Raw genomic sequence first — 21,705 nt, forward strand, 5'->3', positions numbered from 1 at the left:
CTCTTGATTTTGAAAGGAACTATTAAGAAAAACATCATTAATGAGTTCCTACCAATATAATATTTCATCTCCCCTAATGTCTCTGCCTCCAGCTATGCAATGTCCCTTCCCCCATGTAAGCAGAACCAGAGGGCAGGAAGGGGAAGTTTCAGAGACTTAACCCTTAGGGCTTACCTACTCTGAGGTCTCAGAATATTCATTACCTCCGCCACCTCCAGCCCATCTGGATCCCACCACCCGCCCAGTCTCACCATATTTCAAGTCCCTGCTGTTCTCTGAATGTTCAGCAACCATGCTTCAGAATCCCCAAATCAGGTTTAATATGCAATCAATTTACAATATTTCCTCATAAGTATGAAAACACAATATAAAGGACTAAACCTAGTCTTGGGTTACTAGAGAAAGGATTTATTAGATGATAAATCTGTTTCTTTTAATTTGATGTTGTTTGGTTCACATTTACGAGTTTGGTTTTTTTCTAGGTACTTGCATAGTCTCAATGGGAAAAATATGTCCAAATTTTAAATTCTTTTATATCGTGGCACTGTTAATCACTAACAAAAGCCTTCCTGTGTTCCTCTGAATGGCCACATCCATTTCCTGTTATTCAGATTGGTGAGTGGGGGCTGCAGGGATTACCAGGAGATGACCTCTCCATTCAGAACGGCATCATTGTGACAAAGGCCACCAGATACCCACTCCTCATAGACCCACAAACTCAAGGCAAAACTTGGATTAAATCAAAGGAAAAAGAAAATGACTTGCAGGTATGTACCATTTGGTGCATGGGAAAGTAATCTTGAAATCATGCGTTTTCCCACAATTTCAGTTGAATCTGTCAGTCATAAAGTTGCCATCTCTATGATGGTAATTGTTTGCTACTTTACACCCTTGAGTTTTGTAACAGTGTTTTGGGACAAATGCTCTGATTATTTTCTCTTTTGTGCTCTCTCTTGATCTCACTCTCCTTCTCTCTGTCCATTTTTCTGGCTCAATTTGCTATTGCCAGTGTTGGATGTGGCCTTTATTCTGGGCCTTGAGTTTGGGCTTATAAGAAAATGACAAAAATAAGACTTGTGATTCCTCAGTTTAAGGCCATTTGCTCCAACCTAGCTTAGCCACTTGGTAGTACCACATAGCACGCTAGAGTCCAGTATGGGAGTTGGATTCTACCAAGGTGTTAATCCTAAGGTAGAGGTAAACAAAGGCAGGACTCCAACATTCCTGGCTCCTTGGGAGATCTTGTTACATTGATGTTTCAATTCAGTATTACAATATGGACTATTCGTTGTTTCCTCGACACTGTTCCCAGTTCCAAGCCTTCTGGATGCATAGTTTTGCTTGTACTATGTCTGCTAACCAGAATGTCTTCTCCACCCAACTGCCCACTTTGCTTACATCCCAGATAAAAATCTTAAACATTATTCAAAGTCCACATCCAATGCTACTTTTACCCAAACTTGCCTGAGTCCCCAGCTTAATATAGCCTGTCCTGACTCCTCACTCATCTTGTATTTCTGTTATGGACTAGGAGCCTGCCTTAAATGATTGTTCTTTGGACGTTTGTCTTTTATCTCTAATGTACCATAAACTTTTTGTTAGCAAGGCGTATGGTTTTACACCATCTTTATATTTTCTGTGCAGCTCTTTATATAGGGTAGTAATTCTGATATTTATTGAATTAAATGAATTAATCAAGGTGTGTCATCATTACAGGAAAACAAACAAACCCAGAAAAATCATGTGGTCATCTTGATAAATGCAGAAGAAGCAGTTGGTAAAACTTAAAAACTTAACAGCAATTCATGATAAAACTTCCAGCAAACTAAGATTAGGAGAGATCTTCCTTAATCAGATAAAGAGTATTTACAAAAAGCCTACAAGAAACACCATATTTAATGGTGAAACATTGAAAGATTTCCTTCTGAGATCAGGGCTTTGCAGGCACGTGAACACTGTCTAGCACTCTGGATCACCTCAAGATACTCCCACCTCATTAAGACTCCAGTCTGTGTTTACTTAGAAAACCCAGAAAAGTCCTGGGAAGTAAGCATAAGTGGAAGGGAAGAGTTAAGGGAAAGGGAGTCGATGAGAACGCAGTTCCTGAGGAGCTGTAGACACAGAAGTGCATGAGTGGCGTTCCTGCTCCTGAACCCAGCTCCCTGGATCCAGCTCAGCTATAACTTGTCCCTTGCTCCCTTCCTCACTCCTCCTGTCTCCCTTGGCTGTTGATCTCCCTGCTCATCTTATTCTTATTTTTCCTGATTGTGTCTTTATCTCTCCATTTCGGCATTAAACTCATTGATAGCCTTCAGTCATGTCCTTCCTGAGGCAACCCTGTCCCAAGAAGCTTCTTGAGGAAGTAACAGAAGTATGCCAGAGACACTTCCTTATTTTAAAAACCATCAACTGCTAGGATGTTAGCAAATTGAACTGCATCCTTTTTACTCAGAAAACATTATTTTTCTGAATATGTGGATAAGCACATACACAAACACAAATAAAAGAAAATAAAATGAAACAAAACTATTATTTCTGTGCTTGGGAAGGAAGGCAAAATGAAAAATGAAACACTTTATAAATGAAAAACAAAACGTATTTTATGTGTCCAGGGCTGCATCAAGGCCATCTTCAATGCCATCTCCAGCACCTACAGCTCTGACCTCTGGAAAGAGAATGTATTCACTTAATTCCCCTATAAAGAATTCACTGACTACTTTGTAAAGCCTGAATGCCAGAGTATCCGTGCAGGAGATACAGGCTCTTGTGGTGGCTACCACAAGCATTCCTCCATGAGAAAAATCAAGTGAATTAAACCTGAAATTATGACTCTAAGATAGTATTTCAAGTTTACAAAAGATATTGAAGGTGGTTGAAGGTAATCTTTAATAAATTGACAATTTGAATATTATTTTTTTACTTGGTGTATTAGTCAGGGTTTTCCAGAGAAACAGAACTGAAAGGATATCTAGGTATAGATATATAGAAAGAGTCTTATTATGAGGGATTGGCTTATGGGATTATGGAGCCTGAGAAGTCCTTGATCTGCTATCTACAAGCTAGAGCCCCAGGAAAGCCAGTGGTGTCGTTCCAGTCCAAACCCTAGAAGGCCTGAGAACCATGGGAGTCGATGGTGTAAGACTCAGTCTGAGTCTGAGGTCCCAAGGGCAGGAGAAGATGGATGTCCCAGCGTAAGCAGAGAGCAAATTGGCCCTTCCTCCACCTTTTTGTTCTCTTCAGGCCCTTAATGGGTTGGATGATGCCCGCCTACATGGATGGGGCCCATCTTCTTTTCTTAGTCTACCGACTCAAATGCTAATCTCTTCCAGAAACAACCTCACAAACACACCTTGAAAAGATGTTTGCCAGCTATCTGGGCATCCCTTAGCCCAGTCAAGTTGTCACATAAAATTAACCATCACACTTGGGAAAGACATCACAAAAATAGAGTTTGCGTCTTGGGGAATAGAGTAGGACAATTACGTTTAGTCTTCCTGGGACCTTGTTTCATCTTGTTTAAGTAAGCTAGTTGAAGCTCTTTGTTTAGATTCATATACCTTATCAACTCATAGTAAGGTCTTTCACAGCACATCATTTATATAAATAAAGCTATCCATCTGGGGGAAAAAATTCCTTCGTGTGCAGGATATTTTGTTTTAGTTATTTCCTTTTTAACAAAAACAGGACAAAGATAGACTTATTTAATTTTTCAATTCCACACCGTTTTTCGTTGCAAGTGGGAGATAATATTTTTTAATTTCACTCTCCTAATCACCTGCTGTCCCAGTGGATCTTCCTTGCGTCTTGGGATCGGCACTCACAGTAGCATAAAGGCAATAGTTGAATTCAGAGGATAGCGTATAAGAAGATAGAGAGTTGAGGACTGAACCTTTGGGAATCCTCACACTTAGGCAGGGGGAGGGGAATCACTGGAGAAATAAAGAGTTCAAAGCCAATTGGCTAATGCAGAGATCAACCAGCCCAGTGTGTCTATTTTAACTAATAACAAACATTGATCTAAAATTGGGGGGCCCCACCAGGCATTCAGAATTCTAATTTTTTTAATGTAAAAATATAAAAAGTGAATGTATAAGTCTTTTAGGTTGATTTTATGCAAAGTATCATATTCTTATTTTATGTCACTCTTAGAGACAGAATACATGGATGGACCCTTAGTTTGACTCAGTGTATCATTTTTGACATTTCCATGCTTATTTTTAAATCATTTATTCATCTCATAGGTGTCCTGAGAAGATAAGTGAATATCACAAAAATGCAAGTTAGTTTGCTTTATATGAATGATTGTAGCTATGTAAGTTTAAAGGATTAATCCTTGATCACTTCTCTTCCGTCTGCCGGAGCAGAGCTCTGACCTTCCATCTAAGGAATGCCACTTGATTCTCCTCTTTTGATCTGAGAGACCCCCATTACACACCCAGGGCTTCCACAAAGTCATGAACCACCAAGTTTTGAAAATTAATTTTTGTTTGTTACTTTCATTTTTATAAGTAAGTCTTCCTATACAGTCCTTAGAATTCTTAGTCACTTATCCAACATATCTCTGGTTTCCACTCAGGAACAGGCACATTCTTTGTAACATTTATATAGCAATGAACTCTTTATTTGTAGGTAACCGCTCTGAACCATAAGTATTTCCGCACGCATTTGGAGGACAGTCTTTCCTTGGGCCGACCCCTTCTCATTGAGGACATTCGTGAAGAGCTGGATCCAGCCCTGGATAATGTATTAGAAAAGAATTTCATTAAATCAGGCACCACTTTCAAGGTGAGGTTCGAAAAAAGGAAAAAAAAAAAGAAAAGGAAAAGAAGAAAAGAACAATGGTGACATCTACTTATCTTTTTGAGCATAGCAGTGAAGACAATTTCCTTCAGGTGGTACTATTTGACATGCTGGAAAAAATTATTTCCAAACTCATATTCAGTGTTTCTTTTTTAAAAACTAGTATATAAAAAATACAGGGGGACAACAATATCTTGGTAACAATAGCCACTTATCCAAAACTAACATATTAAGGAAAGGCATCTTGTTATAATAATAATAGTATATTAGTGTTACACACAAAATATGTACATTTTAGCAGCTCTGAGAAAGTTGGTTTTCAAGCCATGTATACATCTATACAATAAAGCCTGTGTTTCCTCACTGGATAAAATGGCATTTTTAGTTAAGTCTATGGACATTGATTTTATTTCTCTCTTTATTAACTTTCAATCCAAACTCAGACTTTGCTGGAAGCAGTGGAATACAGTTCCCGACCATTGGTGATAACATGCATTGTTTTCAATGCGAGTGTCTCTTTTTTAATTGGTTTCATTCTTTACTTTTAGGCTTCTGTGGTTTTATTGAATGACAGCATTTCTGACTGAGATTTTTTGCTTTGGACAAGTTAATTTCATGAATATCAGTGAATAAGAATGCCAATTTTCTCATTAAACAAAGACAGATTTATTCAGAAAAATCTTCTTCATAATGTGAATTCTTTTATATGCCATATTTAATATGCCAAAAGAGGTTGTAGTATGTCCATTCCTGAAGGCCTTTGAAAAGACCCAGATTCTTATCTGCAATGTGAAGGTCATGATGCCTGAGAATTAGTGCCTTAGCAATGTGGTTTTCAATCACAGGAAGGATTAAAATTAATTAAAAATTTAAGTCATTTAAAAATGTTATAATTTCCACCTGAGTTTTAGGTAGCAAACCCAGTTGTTTTCAATACACTGAAAATTGTGGTGTTTAAGATAAGTGTTATCTTTCTGGGGAAAAAAAGTTGGCATTTTTTTCCTCTGAAAATTTCATTAACCCTTTCTCTTGTCAAATATGCTTCAGATATGACTGGGAAATGCAAAAAGAAATAACACTTCTTTTTTTTTTTTTCACTTCTTATAAACACAACAAATTTCCATAGCAGGAAACAATTTCCTCAGGTGGGAAAAAACAATCAAATATGAGGCATGTCTGAGCTTTCCTTTATTCAACATTTGTTTTGGATAAATTTTTCATTTAATTTGCTTGGTGTCATGGCTAAAAACATTTTCAGGCAGGACCACAAGTCTAAATTATTCTAATGGAATAGGCTTTATTATTTAAGATCGCTGATTAAAATTTTACAACTGATTTTTGTAATTCATTCGTTTCACTGCACTGACTTTTGATAAACTCTCTCCTAAACTGAACCCAAATTTCTTGTCTTGTCCTTTAAGCTGTTTGTAATTTAATATTTGAATTGGTGTAGGTGAAGGTCGGAGATAAGGAATGTGATATCATGGATACATTTAAACTTTATATTACAACAAAGTTACCAAACCCTGCCTTTACCCCTGAGATCAATGCTAAAACGTCAGTCATTGATTTTACTGTTACCATGAAAGGACTTGAGAACCAGTTACTAAGGAGGGTAATTCTAACAGAGAAACAGGTAATAATTTCTCAAGGTAAACAACTTCTACTTATAATAAATTATAATAAACGTTTTAAATGTATTGGGAAATTGTTGAGTATATGGAAAATAAAAAATTGAGCAAATCATAGTTACCTTTGTTAGCATAAATATTTGTTTTGTAGTCTCAAGTCCTGTTGAGAAATCATGTAACTCACCTCTCCTCCAACACCAAAAGCACACGTGCACACACACACCACTCGTTCTACTTCTGACTTTAAAGCTTTGGGTATGTTGACTTTCATATCTACCGCCCTGTGGATGCATAGTCTTGGATACACCTGGAAAATTCAATAAAATAATGATCCTGGAAAAGAAGAACTTGCTCTGAATGAGTATTGTTACAACTATAGTAGTTTCAACTACTACACTGCAAACTTGATTGTAATTGATAACACCACAATCTAATAATCTAACGATCTAGAGAGCCATACTTTTCTCTTAATTAAATGAAACTTGCACTGAAGCAGAGAAATTAAGTATAATTGAGGGCTCTGATAAAACAAAGAAAAAGTTAAGGCTGGAAGATTTTAAGAGACTGATAGATTAAACTAAGTTTTAAGATAAAGATCAGAAAACATTAAATGTTATGTATAAAATATAATTTTATATATTTGCATTGTGTAAAATATATTTCCATAAAATCTGAGAAAGTTTATATTTGCTAATATGTAATTAACATTAGTATTAAGGTTTCAAGGAAAAGGCAAGGTTAGAAATAATAAGACCAGAGATGCATAAAATGGGAAGGTGAGAGAAAGAATGGCAGAAGAAGACTTAAGGAAAGGAGGAAAGGAAGTGATATGAACAGATGGCTACAAATACAGAGGAAGATTCAAAAAGGAAAAGAGAAATGATACTGACACCAAAGAAATAGAGGGCTCAGTAAAAAGAGAAGTAAAATCCTACCTGGTTAATAAGAAATGGCTAACTTGGGGCAGGCCCTTGAAAGGCGGCCAGTCTGGTGGAGTAAAAGGAGCCCAGTTCCAGCTTCCACTCTCACTAGCTGGGTTTTTTTCTTTTAATATTTATGTATTTATTTATTTATCTTGGCTGCACCAGGTCTTAGTTGCAGGCATGCAGGATCTTTGTTGTGGCACACGGGATCTTTAGTTGCGGCATGCAGACTTCTTAGTTGTGGCATGCATGCGGGATCTAGTTCCCTGACCAGGGATCGAACCTGGGCCCCCTGCAGTGGGAGCATGGAGTCTGACCCACTGGACCACCGGGGAAGTTCCCCCTCATTAGCTGTTTGATCTTAGTTTCCAAGAAACTGCCCAGGGCTTATGCAATCTAGAAAGGGAATCATCTCACTTTCACAGTCTGGCAGAGAGCAAGGACCCCTCAGTTCACTGCCTTGATCACCTCTTAGGGCCACGTGGTGTCAACTGTTGAAAATTAGTCCTTCCTTCTTGGTCTACCTGGTGCTGTTGGTCTGTTCTGAGATGGTGCCTCATTGGTCCAGATCCCCCATGCAGGCTACACTAACTTCTGTAAGGCAGCCCACACCACCATCTAAAGTACACTCCATGTCCCCAGAGCGCCCCATGCCCACTCTTCTAGGCCTTAGCTTCCTCTTCAAGAGATGCGCTAGGATGCTAACACCAGCCTTGCTGGAAAAAACAAAGTGCACACTTAATCTGCAGGAGGACGTCCTGACTGTGATGTTTAACCCTCCTAACAATCCTGCTCTTACACCCCCATTTTACAGATGAACAAATGGAGACCAAGGAGAATAAGGTCTTAACCCATAAGAGCACGTAGACTTTCCACCCTGCCAAGCCTCGTAGATAAGCTCTACAGTTCATGCTGTAAAACTCACAAGTTGTCCCTTGTACCATGATGCTTGTTTTTCCATATCACACTGAAAAGGACGCCAACATGATTTCATTTTGTCCACATATTTCTGTACTGCCACTGTTGGGATGACTGCTTTAATGAAGACAATTCATTAGCTATTCTCTGCAAATACATCCATGATCATCATCACCCCATCAAATACCATAAGCCACTAGTACAATGGCAGTATACTCGTCTTGGAGTTGGGGGACAAGGATATTAGGCTCATCCCTGCTAGTAACTAGCTGTGTGTATTATATTGCCATGTTATTTGGAGTTAATATTTTTGGGTCCTCAGTTTCCCCAGATGTAAAATAAAGTTGTTGAACTAAATTCAGTACACTTCAATTTAACAAATATTTATTAGGTTGAGTCGCTTCTCTGCAAAGCCTCAAGATAAGTGCTGTCAAGAGTACAAAAATGAATAGGGGATAAACACCAAGGTCCTACTGTAGAGCACAGAGAACTATAGTCAAATTAACTGACAAACTGGTTTAGGAAGACTTTCTGAAAGTGGTGGTATTTCCGTAGCAGTTTTTCAAGAAACTTTCTCAAATAAGTAGTTTAAAAACACATTTTTAATGCAATTCTAAGTACAGTGTGTGATTCTGTACAAGATCAAAAAAGAATGCTACAGGGTTTCCCTAGTGGCACAGTGGTTGAGAATCCACCTGCCAGTTCAGGGGACACGGGTTCGAGCCCTGGTCCAGGAAGATCCCACATGCCGCGGAGCAACTAAGTCCGTGCGCCACAACTATTGCGCCTGTGCTTTAGAGCCCGCGAGCAACAACTACTGAGCCCACGTGCCACAACTACTGAAGCCCATGCGCCTATAGCCTGTGCTCTGCAAAAAGAGAAGACACCACAATGAGAGGCCTGCGCACCGCAACGAAGAGTGAAGCCCCCGCTCGCCGCAACTAGAGAAAGCCTGTGTGCAGCAATGAAGACCCAATGCAGCCAAAAATAAATAAATAAATTTTTTTTAAAAAGTAATATTTTGGGCTTCCCTGGTGGCGCAGTGGTTGGGAGTCCGCCTGCCGATGCAGGGGACGTGGGTTCGTGCCCCGGTCCGGGAGGATCCCACTTGCCGCGGAGCGGCTTGGCCCGTGAGCCATGGCCGCTGAGCCTGTGCGTCTGGAGCCTGTGCTCCGCAGCGGGAGGGGCGACAACAGAGAGAGGCCCGCCTACCGAAAAAAAAAAAAAAAAAAAGAAAAATTTTAAAAATGCTATAGAGAATGCTTTTGAGACAATTTAATTTACTCTATATTTAGCAAGAGTATTATATCCATGTTAAATATTCTGAGTTTGAAAATTGCACTATGGTTGTATAAGAGAATGTCCTGTTGCCTAGGAGATGTGTTAAAGTTTTTACAGATAAAGTATCATGACACATGCAAACAGTTCAGCAGTAATAATAACAGTAATGATAAAAAGTATTATATAGAAATAGTGATAAAGCAAAATGTTATTTGAGGAATCTAGGTGAAGGGTATGTGAGAGTTCATTGTACCAGTCTTGTAACTTTTCTGAAAGTTTGAAATTGTTTTCAAAGTATGATTTTAAGACTATATTATTTATGTAGGAAAGCGTATACCTTCCAGACATCCAATTTAGCCCCTCTGGTAGAAGACGCAAAAAAATGGAAAATGGATTTGTATTGGCAGTTGGCTATGTCAAAGCAGGTATCTGGTGTTCCTATAGTCAGGTCCCAGCTCAGGAGCTCCATTTGGCTTGAGTAGCCTCTTGGTTACTTGGTATTAATGCTTCTTTGTTTCTAGCCCTTCTGACTGCAAATGAAGTTAGCATTTCTGACTGAGGCGGTATGTGGGAACAGGGCCAAGAGAATGGGACACTCTTAATTTAAAAAAACTTAAAGCTGGGAAGAGAGCTGAGCAAAATTATTTTAGCAGGTTTATCTCATGCATGCCAGTGTAAGTGCTGTGGAAACTTAATGCTAGTGGGAATAATCTTTAAAAAACTGTCCAGAGAAACAAAAATACAAATAGATAGATTTGACTAAAGATAGTGTCATTTGAATGGCACTTTGGTTTAAACTTTTAAAAATGACTAATAAACACTAGTAGGTTGCATTTGCCATAATAACTGGTAATTACAGTTCTGATATTTTTTTTTAATAACAGGAGTTAGAGTCTGAGAGGGTTAAACTTTTGGAGGATGTGACTTTTAATAAGCGGAAGATGAAAGAACTTGAAGATAACCTTCTCTACAAATTAAGTGCTACAAAAGGTATTGTGTTATTAAGAAATAATCACGTAATGGATTGTGAATAAATAAGGATTTCTTGTACCCTCTTTCCAATGCTCTCATGGTTACAGATGTTAGGAAACAGTTGAGTTATCCACGCAAAAACAAGCGAGTCAATTTCCACCTAGACGTTACAGAGGGACTGCAGAGAATCTGATATCTGAATTAGCAACCAGCATCTGAGCATTTGATAATAACACAGTTTTCTTGATATAATTGCTCTCTCCCGAGAAAAATAAGGGCTCCCAGTACAGCTAGGTAACTCACAATAGGCTAATTTGCTTGCCGAAAGGAGACTAATGTGCTCAATCTATTTTGTGTTTTTTAGATTGACTCTTTCATTTGGTGTTGAAATGCAATTGCCACAGTGGGTTATGATGTGTGTAATGTTGTCAGAGACACTTGAGCAGCCCAGGCTCAGTCACTCTGGACTTGACCTCCCACTTAGAAGTCAGGGATAGGTTCTCCTCTGGGCAGTCAGATCAGCGTACCACCCCCTGGGATATATTGTTCTGTAGTAGACAAATTACAGCAACCTAAGTTCTACCATTCATTAGCAATCTAATGATGAATACTTCCCAAAAGCACTTTAACCCTTGGATTTAAAAACAAAAAAACTTAACCTCCCAGAAGTACATTAAGTGTTACTCTCACAGCAGTCTCCAGCACTTTAAGGTGACCTCATGGAAAAGGCCTTTTATCTGCCTTCATTGCACTGCTTGTGCTGACGAGTTGTCTGTCTCTTGGTCCATGACATCTCCCAGCCATTTGATGCCTCTGGGCATTGTAAATATTACCAAGAAGGACTGACTGAGGATCCAACCAAGAGTGTGAGGTTAGTCACAATTTGGACTTCCCTAGCAGACCTAGCGTGCCCATCAGAGCAACTAACTCAGCACCTTCCAGAAACACCCACCTGCTTCTAGGTAGGCCAGAGCACCGCTCTCTGCAGATATCATGACCGTTATCTCAGCACCTCCAGAGCACCTTTTTGTGTCTTAAAATTGAGATTTTTTTTTTTTTTTTTTGCGGTACGTGGGCCTCTCACTGTTGTGGCCTCTCCCGTTGCGGAGCACAGGCTCCGGACAGGCAGTCTCAGTGGCCATGGCTCACAGGCCCAGCCGCTCCACGGCATGTGGGATCTTCCCGGACCGGGGCACGAACCCGTGTCCCCTGCATCGGCAGGCGGACTCTCAACCACTGTCCACCAGGGAAGCCCTTAAAATTGAGATATTTTTATTTCTGTGTTTATCGTCATAGACATGTTATGTCTGTTAAAAACAATAATGAAGAGTAAAACTAAAAATAAAATGAGGATTTTTCTTCCTGGTTAGACACTTCCACTATCTCCTAACTCGTTAGAGACATAGAAGGACCAGAGCTCTCAATGTCAAGGACTGTTGAACTAAAGCAGGAGTAGAGAAAGTACGATTCACCTGTAAGCTGGTGTGTAACTCACACTGCGAGACAAGTGGGAAGGAAAAGGCTGTGATACTGTGAGGGGAACCATCAAGATGATAATGGAGGTGAAAGCCATGTCATAGGAACAGCTGAAACCACTGGGACTGGAGGGAGATGTGAATTTTCTTCAGACATTTGAAGACCAGATTTGTGGGCTGCCTTGAGAATTGCCTTTTGCAGATTTTCAGGCAGAGTGGGGGACAAACCCTAGGCAGGAATGTTTAGAACGGATTCAGGCATCGGATGCCTGGTTAGACTGGAAGCCTCTCATGTCTTAAGATTCTGCCCATCCTGTGGGCTTTGAAGAAGTCAAGTTGAAAATTAATGCGGTGATTTCAGAAGCGATGCATCTCGTTTCGCGGCTTTCCCGTCTTGTGTTCCACAGCTTTCCTGTTTGGTTTTTAGGTTCCTTGGTAGATGACGAATCTCTCATCGGTGTCCTCCACACCACCAAGCAGACAGCAGCTGAAGTAAGTGAAAAACTACACGTGGCCGCGGAAACAGAGATCAAGATTAACACGGCCCAGGAGGAGTTCCGGCCCGTGGCCACCCGAGGCAGCATCCTCTACTTTCTCATCACAGAGATGAGCATGGTCAATATCATGTACCAGACCTCGCTGGCCCAGTTCTTGAAGTTATTTGACCAGTCCATGGCCAGGTGGGGCCTCACTACCTTGCCCCCCAAATTTTGTGTGTATTCCTACCTACTCTCTTAGAAATGGATTTTTACCTCTTTGATTTTTAAAACATATTGCAGGTCTGAGAAGTCTCCACTGCCTCAAAAGAGAATTACAAATATTATTGAGTATCTGACATATGAAGTTTTTACATATTCTGTCAGAGGCTTGTACGAGAATCACAAGTTCCTCTTTGTACTCCTCATGACCTTAAAAATCGATCTTCAGAGAGGAACAGTGCAGCACAGAGAGTTTCAGGCTCTCATTAAAGGTGAAGGGTTTGGGATATGGATGTGCTATGTAAAGGAGATTGCTTTAGGTATGCTCTTTGATGTCCTGTAGACCCATTCTTGTAATACCCGGAGGAATTAAGTTCTAATGGAAGTGAAGTTCTTTATGTATACCTCTTCCCCCACCTCCCCCTCCGATTTCCATTCATTTCATTCTGGTTACTCAAGATGATTGATTTCAGGTCTGTGTTAACTCTGCAGTTTTTAGTTATGTAATTAAATTAAGTTTGAGCATTGTTGCTTATGAATAGGAGACCCAAGTGCCAAAGGGGAGAATAGTGATTCAGGTGATGATCTTTCTACTACTGCAAGAGACCAATTCCTTAAGCAAGGGGTTATAATGACATTTAAGACTGTAACAAAAAGCACACTTGTATTTTATATTTGAAGAGAGCCCGGCTCATTGCTTATCTCCATGTTAAAAGTATAATTAAGGAGACAAAAGAGTGGTATTTTCATTCAATTCAGTTAAACAAGTATTTATTGAGCATATACTATGTAAACCTGCCATACTGGTGTTTGCGATACAAGGAAAAAACAGACATTGCTTTAAAAGAAATAAAAGTCTCATAGTTCAAATAAAGATAATTGAAAAAAACCCTGCAAAATAAGGCAGAATAACCTGTGTTATAAGAGAGCTAAAAACAAAGTGTTATATCTAAAAGGAAGGAGAGATTACACGTGGTTGGTGAGATCAGGAAAAGCTCCTTGGAAAATATGCCTTTGCAGGTTAAGCCAGGAATTTTTCAGGTTATTTGATACCTGGGGAAAATAGTCCAATCTTTTTCTTATTTTTTTTATCTTTATAAGTAGTTTAATAAATCATCTTCTAGCAGCCCTTCTCCCCCAAAAGAAGAAAGTGACATTTGAAATGGACCATGGATGATAGGTAGAAATGAAGAAAACTTCCATGCTAAGACAGAACAGCATGGAAAAAGAAATGCGTGGAGTATGTACATTGGTGAGCCTTGGTTCCTAGAGGAAGGATTTCTTGATCTGATAAGAAATAAGGAGTTGTGTAAGGTAGTGATGTGATCCTTTTATTGTTCTTTAGGAAGGTTGCTCTGGCAGACGTGTGTAGGATTCGAGAAAAGTGCTTTAAGGGAGTCTGTTATAAGCTTCCCAACCACAGGAAATGCATTCCCATCCTAGGGTGAAGACAATGGGAATATAAAGGAAGACACAAATATGAGAGATCATGAAAGTAAAATGACAAAGGACTGGGTGTGAGAGCCAAGAGAGGGTCAGAAATGAGTCTAAGATTTCTGCTCTGTGCAAAGATTTCTGGTCTGGATGGTTGAAAGAAGAGCTACTTTGAGAAGTGTCAGAGTGGGGGCATAATGCATGTGATTTTGGGACCTAATTTTAGTCAGGATAGGCCAGGTTTTGTGGCCATAAAAACAATCCTCAAATTTCAGCATAACAAAAGTATACTTCTCCTTTACTCTCTATCTGACACGCTTGTCATGGTCGCCCAGGAGTCCAAATTGCTTCCATAATTACTATGGAAGAGGGACAGGGTGTGGCAAATTGTGTGCTGGCTCTTAAAGGTTACCCCACAAGTGACACACGTCACGCTCATATTTCATTAGCCAAAGTAAGATGCATGGCCACATCGAGATTCAAAGAGAGCAGGGAAGTGCCCCAGAGCCACATCCAACATGGAAGCTGCATCACAGCATCGGTGGAGGGTAGTGGATAGATGGATAAGCCTAAGGTTTGGCAGGCGGGAGTGTGGTTGTGGAAATGCGGAGAGGGCTGGTGCACAGCGAGGGTCTGGGGTTCAAACCAAGAAGTTGCAGGACAGGGGGACTTTTATAACTAGCGACAAAGTACCAGCCTCTGTGGACTGCAGCCTAATGCCCCCATAGGTCAGACAGGATTTGTCGTGGCTCAGAGGATCCCAGCCTGTGACTGGGACAAGTGAAGCCTAAGGCAGCATGTAGATCTGAGGCATCCTCCCCATCAAGACACAAACCCACCCCACCTCACCTCTCCCTACCCAGCACACCCAGCCAAGCCAGAGCTATTCCCTGAAAGAGACTGGATTCTTCGAAAGTCTTTAAATCAGAGGAGACCAAGAAACACAGCAACACAGTGGGGAGGGAATTTGTGAGGAGGATTTGATTTGTCACAGAAAAATAAAGAAGGCTGCACATCTGAACTGTGGTTAGAGCACATCTGTGACTCCATTTCATGAAACTGGAGTCAGGGAGAACTGGATTGTATAGGATCAGAAGAGTCAGTGAGAGGAGTTTGGATTTAATTAAGTTGGCGATAGAGAGCCATCGAATGTTTTATGAGCAGGGAAGTAGCATGAGCAGTGCTTTAGAAGATGAATTTGGGATTTTATGATAGGTGGGTTGTCAGTACAGTCAGCACTGTCACGCACAGTAAAAGAGTTTTCAAAAAAATCAAAACTGGTTTATTGTACAGTTTGTATTCGTTTTGAACTGGCTTACAGCTTGACCAAATTATTTTTTTAAAAGATGGTAGGCCTTGGGACTCCCCTGGTGGTCCAGTGGTTAAGACTTCACCTTCCAATACAGGGGGTGCAGGTTTGATCCCTGGTCGGGGAGCTAGGATCCCATATGCGTCCCGGCCAAAAAACCAAAACATAAAACAGAATATTGTAACGAATTCAATAAAGACTTTAAAAATGGTCCACATTTTAAACAATTCTAAAAAAAAAAAAAAAGATGGTGGGACTTTGTTTTTAATGTTTTTTTTACAAAGTTAACAAATATGGCTCTTAGATCATTGATATTTTTTATCATTTTGAACTCAGTACTTAAGGGGGAAAGAAGAAAGACTTATTTGTCATAGCAGAAATGTTTGATTTCCCTTTGTATTAATTCCTCCTAGTTTTCTGCAATATTTGGAAGGTGCCTTTGACTTTCTTCTTCAACCGAGAATGTCAGAACACTTTGAAAAATGAAATAGATACCAGGGGCAATCCTGCACTGTAGCGTAATGGATATACCTGTTTCCCCTGCCTGATTATTCTAGAAAAATATCATCTTTCTTTTATTGTAAACCATGTACAGAAAGACACATTAGAGGGTATTCTCTTGCCTTCCAGGTTGGATTGGACCTGAGCCTTCCAAGACAGAGAGTTAGTGTCAAAATAACAGCTAATGATTACGTAGCTCTTACTCTGGGCCATGACTGTTGTTGGCTTTCTACATACATTCATTTCTTTAATCTTCACAGCAATCAATCTGATGGATTCTATTATTACGCTCATTTGGCAGAAGAGAGAACTGAGAGAAACTGAGTTTTTGTCCAAGTTTATGCAGCTAGCAAGTGGCAGAGCCAGGATATTTGGGGGAACGGGATGGGCTGCGATTGTTCTGGGTTAGTTTAGGTGCATGATATGTTGGAAACACTGATGTAGCTTAAATATCTTCTCCTGATGTCTTTGAGGTATATGTTTACATGAAATCACTGTGAGGGGGAAACAATCAAGAAGAAAAGGTACGCATCTACCTCTGTGTTAGAAGAGAGAATCCCTTAAATCTGCAGGTGACTTACTCTAGGGCTTGCTTCTCCTATGGTAAACTCAGTGTTAGCAGAAATGGTGCTAGAATAAGGTCTTTTCACCTGGTCGCTGCGGGGGGTGGGGGCATGTGGGAGGAAGGTTTACAGGTTCTAAAGGTGTTGTGGCACTCAGAGCCCCTGACTCCACGGTGGAGCAAAGGGATTTACACGAAAGGAGTACTTCAGCTCATTCACCTTCTCAGGAAGATGCTGGAGGGGAGAGCAGAGACCTGTAGTCCCCTCCACCCGCCAGCTCCCCTGTTTTTGTCCCCGGGTTGATAAGTGAAGTGGAGGGATTTGATGAGTTCTTCAGGAGGGTTATAGAATTTAAAAGTTCAAGAACCACTGTTTGGCATACATCTGAATTAAACAACAGAGCTGGAATTATTATGATAAAACATTGCTAAAGACATGCAATAGAGGAATTTTGAAAGTGCAGATATAATCACACATCTTGGTGGAGATTGTCACGCTGAATGTGCTCATTTGACTTGTGATTTGCTTCAAAGTACAATCCAGTGCTATCACTCACATTCTCCACTCGACTCCGTGAGAGCAGGAGCCCTGTTGGGTTTCCTCTGCTTTATCCCCAGTGCCTGGAATATGCCGGATACATAGAGGTGGCTCAGTGAATGTTTGTTGAATAAACGAATGAATAAATGATTTGAACATGAATTACCCCCTGAAAAACCTTAAAAACCCACAGATGTATTATACTCCTCTCTTCCTCTTTCCCTCCATCCCTTCGTCTATCCATTTATCCGTCTTTTTGACCTGATAAAAAATATTTCAGTAGTATTGAATATCAAACTTCTGGAGGAGTGATGACTAAGAAATGACTTTTAAAATCACACATGAAAAGATCAACTGATTCATTGATATCAAAATTATAAATTTCAGATAGTTAAAAAACAATAAAAAGGCAAACATCTGCAACCACCTGAGAAAAATTCTTTGCAGGGAAAAATGACAGGGAGTTGCTATCTGTATAAGATGGTATAAATCACTAACACTTGAAGGAACTGTACCAAAAAAAGGTAACCACATTTTCTATAACGTGATTATTTTCGAATTTTCCCATTTTTGTGTGTGATATGGTTATCTCGTTTTTTATTATTTGGAAAATAAATTTCTAAAAAATAGAGCACAAGCTGACCTGATTCCCACTGATGCCTTTCCACAGGGGGAGCAGCTCTAGATCTGAAAGCCTGCCCTCCCAAACCGTTTCGCTGGATCCTTGATATGACCTGGCTGAATCTTGTGGAACTGAGTAAACTTCCGCAATTTGCAGAAATTATGAACCAGGTAATAAAGGGCTGGACAAAAGTACAGATCTGTAAACCCAAACACACCTGGGCCATCTAAACTGGGGCCTCCTGGTGACAAACCCTTCACCCAGAGGAGTCAACACACTTGTGTAGCTTTAAGGCGCTGTGGCTCTCCTGGGGGGTTGGGGGCGGTGGACAGAAGGACATCCCAAGGAATCTTTTCACAGGTGCAGGCAACTGTCTTTACTTCTGTGTGGTGGGCATGGGTCACTTATAACCTGCTTGAGTTGCTGTCAGAATCAGAACCCTTTTATTCTGGGTGGGTGGACCCTTTTATTGTAGACTCCATGTTTTTACTGCCTATGATTAAATAATTTGAGCAAATTTGAATTTGAGGCAAGTGAAGAGGTTGAGGTCCTTTTATAAAAAATCAGTCATTTCAGTGGTGAAAATATTTATAAAATAGTGAAGTTATAATGGTGAAACAGACCCCAGTTTACCTGTTTTTCTTATCTGAAAATGTAAATTGGTTCTTGTGGATTAGTTGTTGATTCAACTCTCACCGGAAAACAATTATGCAACTCAGAATAAAGACAGTTGTTTATTACTGAGGTCTGTTGGTTACGACTGTGTGTCACCAGTGGAGGGCCTGCAGTTTCCCAGTGTCAAATGCTGATAATCATCTTTTTTACGGTTGCTGGTGATGGACAAAGTGAGTGATTGGTAGCCTTATCCCTAGGCTGAGGATGGCAGAAGCCTCGCACTGTCACCATGTGATTCCCTCCCCTCCACAAACATCCTATCCCCCACCCAAGAGTACACTAGGTGTGTCTGTTTAGGGGTACTTCTGGAACATTATGTATTCTTTACCCATTCACCATGGTTGGGTCAGAGTCAACTGGATAAAGTCCCTGGACTATATCTGTGGTGGACAGTAAGCTTTGTTTTGTACTACAGCTACAGCTGAGTCTTCCAAGTCCAAACAAATACTTTGAAAAAAAAAAAAGTGGTCTGGGTCTGGTCTGAGACTGGGTAAAGGCAGCCTTCAAGTACCACTGGAAAAAATCACCCCTCTGCTGACGGGTTATATTAATATAAGGATATACAGTATCATTTGCCTCGGTCAGTTATATTTTAAGTACCCTTGGTGTAGAATCTGGTGGCTACTACTGCTTACTATGGGTAGGTACTTTGCAACAATAATAACTGTGCAAGGGAAGTATTATTGACACGATTTATAGATGAGATAACTGAGACTCAAAGAGGTTAAGCACTTGCCCAAGGCCACATAGCCCATAAATGGTAAAGCTGTAATTTGAGCCCATGCCCATGACACCATGAGTTATTTCTGTCCAACTTCTTTTACACCATTGGATGGGCCAGAAGGGAAGAGGAAGAGTTGTTCTCCACAAACTTGCAGCAAGTTTGCCATCAGGGCGACCTGCCATCAGATGGCCAAGAGTTTGGCCTGTCTGTGGGAGTGGGGGGAGGAAACAGGAGATCAATCTCCTAGCTGAGTGGGTGTCAGAAATTGAAACAAAAATAGCCTCAAAGAGCAGCTGCCCTGCCTTGGCATCCCAGGCCAAACTGTTTAACACCTGGAGGTGGCTTTGCTAGCAGCAAGGGCCAGAAATGGGAAATGCAGGAGCAAGGGGCTGGGAGTTATCCTATCACAGATGCAGCTCGCCCTGAAAGCTTTATATGGTAGAGTCAAAATTAGCAGATGGAAGGCCAGTAGGTTGAGAATACGCACCCTGTTTCTTCTTGGAACTCCTTCTCTTTAGCAGCCAGTGTGGAGGAGACCTGCAGGGGGCGCTCTGGGTAGCAGAGCACAGGTGCCAGTGCAGTAGGGTGGGGCTACAGCAGCACCCAGGCCGTCCAAGCCCTGTGCCAGGCAGATTCTTTTGGCAACAGCCAACTAGGGAGAGCCACTGCAATCTTCAGAGAAAGATGGCAGCTGTGAAACATTTCAGAAATTCTGCCTCAGTAAAAAGTGGGGATAATAGAAGTAAAAGTACAGTCCTTGGGTCTGGCACATAGTATCTGCTATATAAATATTTGCTATTAGTGCTTGCCATGGCTTTTAAAACATGCTTCAGACACTGTCTAAATAATCCAGCCTGATTGTTGCTGAGGAGCAGCGTCAGGCTCACCGATCTATAGTTTCTGTAATTAGTTTTGACAGCACTTGGACTTCAGGGAGCATCCTTTAATACCTCTGAAAACCTGTGGTTCTTTCCATGCTTCTGAAAGAACAGGTGTTTGAGACCAGCTCTTGGAGAGACTTCATCCATTCTTAGGTTTAAGGTCTCAAGGTGGGGGGATGACTAGGAAAATAAAAGTTTTGATTTTGTCATCTATCACTAGTTTAAGTAGAGGGCCACATGTAGAGGTTTGGGTATCAAAGTGGTCTGTGTCAGTGGTTCTCATCCAAGGGCTACACCCCAGAGCGCATTGACAATTCTGGAGACCTTTTTTATTGCCACAAATCAGGGGCAGAGGTGCTCCTGGTGACTAGTGGATAGAGCCAGGGATGCTGCTAAACAACGTAAAATGCACAGGACAGCCTCTCTCAACACTAAATTAATCTGGCCCTAAATGCCCGTAGTGCGGAGGTTGAGAAACCCTGGTCTATGTTTTTTCCTGCCCAGTCGTTTAGTGTAATTGATACATAGTCCTAATTTTAGCAAATAACGTAGAAGAGCAATGGAAAAACTGAAAGGGAATCATAATATCCAATCTATCTGAGTCACTGGTTCTGAAGAAAAATGTAAACTGTGTGGTTATGTTTAAAAAATTAGCTGCCTATAAAGAATGGCCTTCTCAGGTTATTCAAATTTAGTTGCATATATTCCTGGGGCTCACTAATCAGCTTATTTATTTTAGATATCTCGTAATGAGAAGGGATGGAAAATCTGGTTTGATAAAGATGCTCCAGAGGAGGAAATCATCCCTGATGGATATAATGACTCACTAGATACCTGCCACAAGCTTTTACTTATCAGGTGAGAATAGGTATTATCAGACCTGGAGCATCACTTTATAGTGTCAAATTACAGATCCCACCTCAGTGAGCTTTACTTCACTATGTGCCAGTAGTTACTGTGATAGATGTATGTGCTTCCCAACTGAAGTCTGGGATGGCAAATAAAATGGTGAAAGGTATATTTTGATAACATGTTAATGATAGTGCTTTTAGCAGAACACGTATGAAAAATGTTTGTACTATTCACTTTGGTCATCATTTACCATTGAGTGAATCATTTATTGTTGAATTTACTTCTGTAAAAGAATAGATCTCACAGAGTTACAAGGCAATTAGTTTTTAAGCTAAAACCAAGAATATTGTGCTATTGAAACATATAAATGCTGTTTTGGCTGTTAAAATGGAAGCAAAAGTTTGAAAGTGATGTTGAGGAAAAATATTCTTCCTTTTCTTTCTCACTTTTCATGTTTTCTCAACATGCAGTAGCCCAAAGAAGGATTCTATATTGGAAGATGTGTGTGTGTGTGTGTGTGTGTGTGTGTGTGTGTGTGGCGGGGTGTGTGTGTGTGGTGGGCAACACAGAAGGGTAGAGTTGGGGGGAGATGAAACCACCAAAAGAATAACAAAAAGATGTCGGATTATGTCGGAGTTGTTTTTGTCTTTCCTAATGTTATACCCCTGGGTTTTCTTAGAAAAGTTGTTTCCTGGTTGTTGTCACTCTTTGAGAGTGATCAGAGCTGTCAGCAGTGATGACCTCAGGACCTGCAGACTGCAAAATGGCTATTTGTTTTTATTTTATTAGAAGAGATGTGTCTTATATCCATCATTTTAAAATTGAATCTATTTCAAATGAATAATGCAATCTACTAACAAAGAAGAATCCATAGAGTTTGTCTGTGATCTAAAAATATCAAATGACATT

The 21,705-nt window shown here is 40.4% G+C and overlaps 1 protein-coding gene across 1 annotated transcript in view; it reads left to right on the forward strand.

Moving 5' to 3' along the window:
• The window catches only part of DNAH8 (dynein axonemal heavy chain 8), a 318,214-nt gene that overhangs the window by 215,307 nt on the left and 81,202 nt on the right, over positions 1 to 21,705 (forward strand). The window contains exons 74-81 of the mRNA XM_024766073.1: positions 612 to 767; positions 4,630 to 4,785; positions 6,254 to 6,436; positions 10,438 to 10,543; positions 12,428 to 12,680; positions 12,780 to 12,970; positions 17,713 to 17,834; positions 20,684 to 20,802. Coding sequence (XP_024621841.1) covers positions 612 to 767; positions 4,630 to 4,785; positions 6,254 to 6,436; positions 10,438 to 10,543; positions 12,428 to 12,680; positions 12,780 to 12,970; positions 17,713 to 17,834; positions 20,684 to 20,802 — 1,286 coding nt within the window. The remainder of the gene's footprint in view (positions 1 to 611; positions 768 to 4,629; positions 4,786 to 6,253; positions 6,437 to 10,437; positions 10,544 to 12,427; positions 12,681 to 12,779; positions 12,971 to 17,712; positions 17,835 to 20,683; positions 20,803 to 21,705) is intronic.

Source organism: Neophocaena asiaeorientalis, unplaced genomic scaffold (genome assembly GCF_003031525.2).
Source record: "Neophocaena asiaeorientalis asiaeorientalis breed wild unplaced genomic scaffold, Neophocaena_asiaeorientalis_V1.1 scaffold46, whole genome shotgun sequence".
Lineage (NCBI taxonomy): Eukaryota > Metazoa > Chordata > Mammalia > Artiodactyla > Phocoenidae > Neophocaena > Neophocaena asiaeorientalis.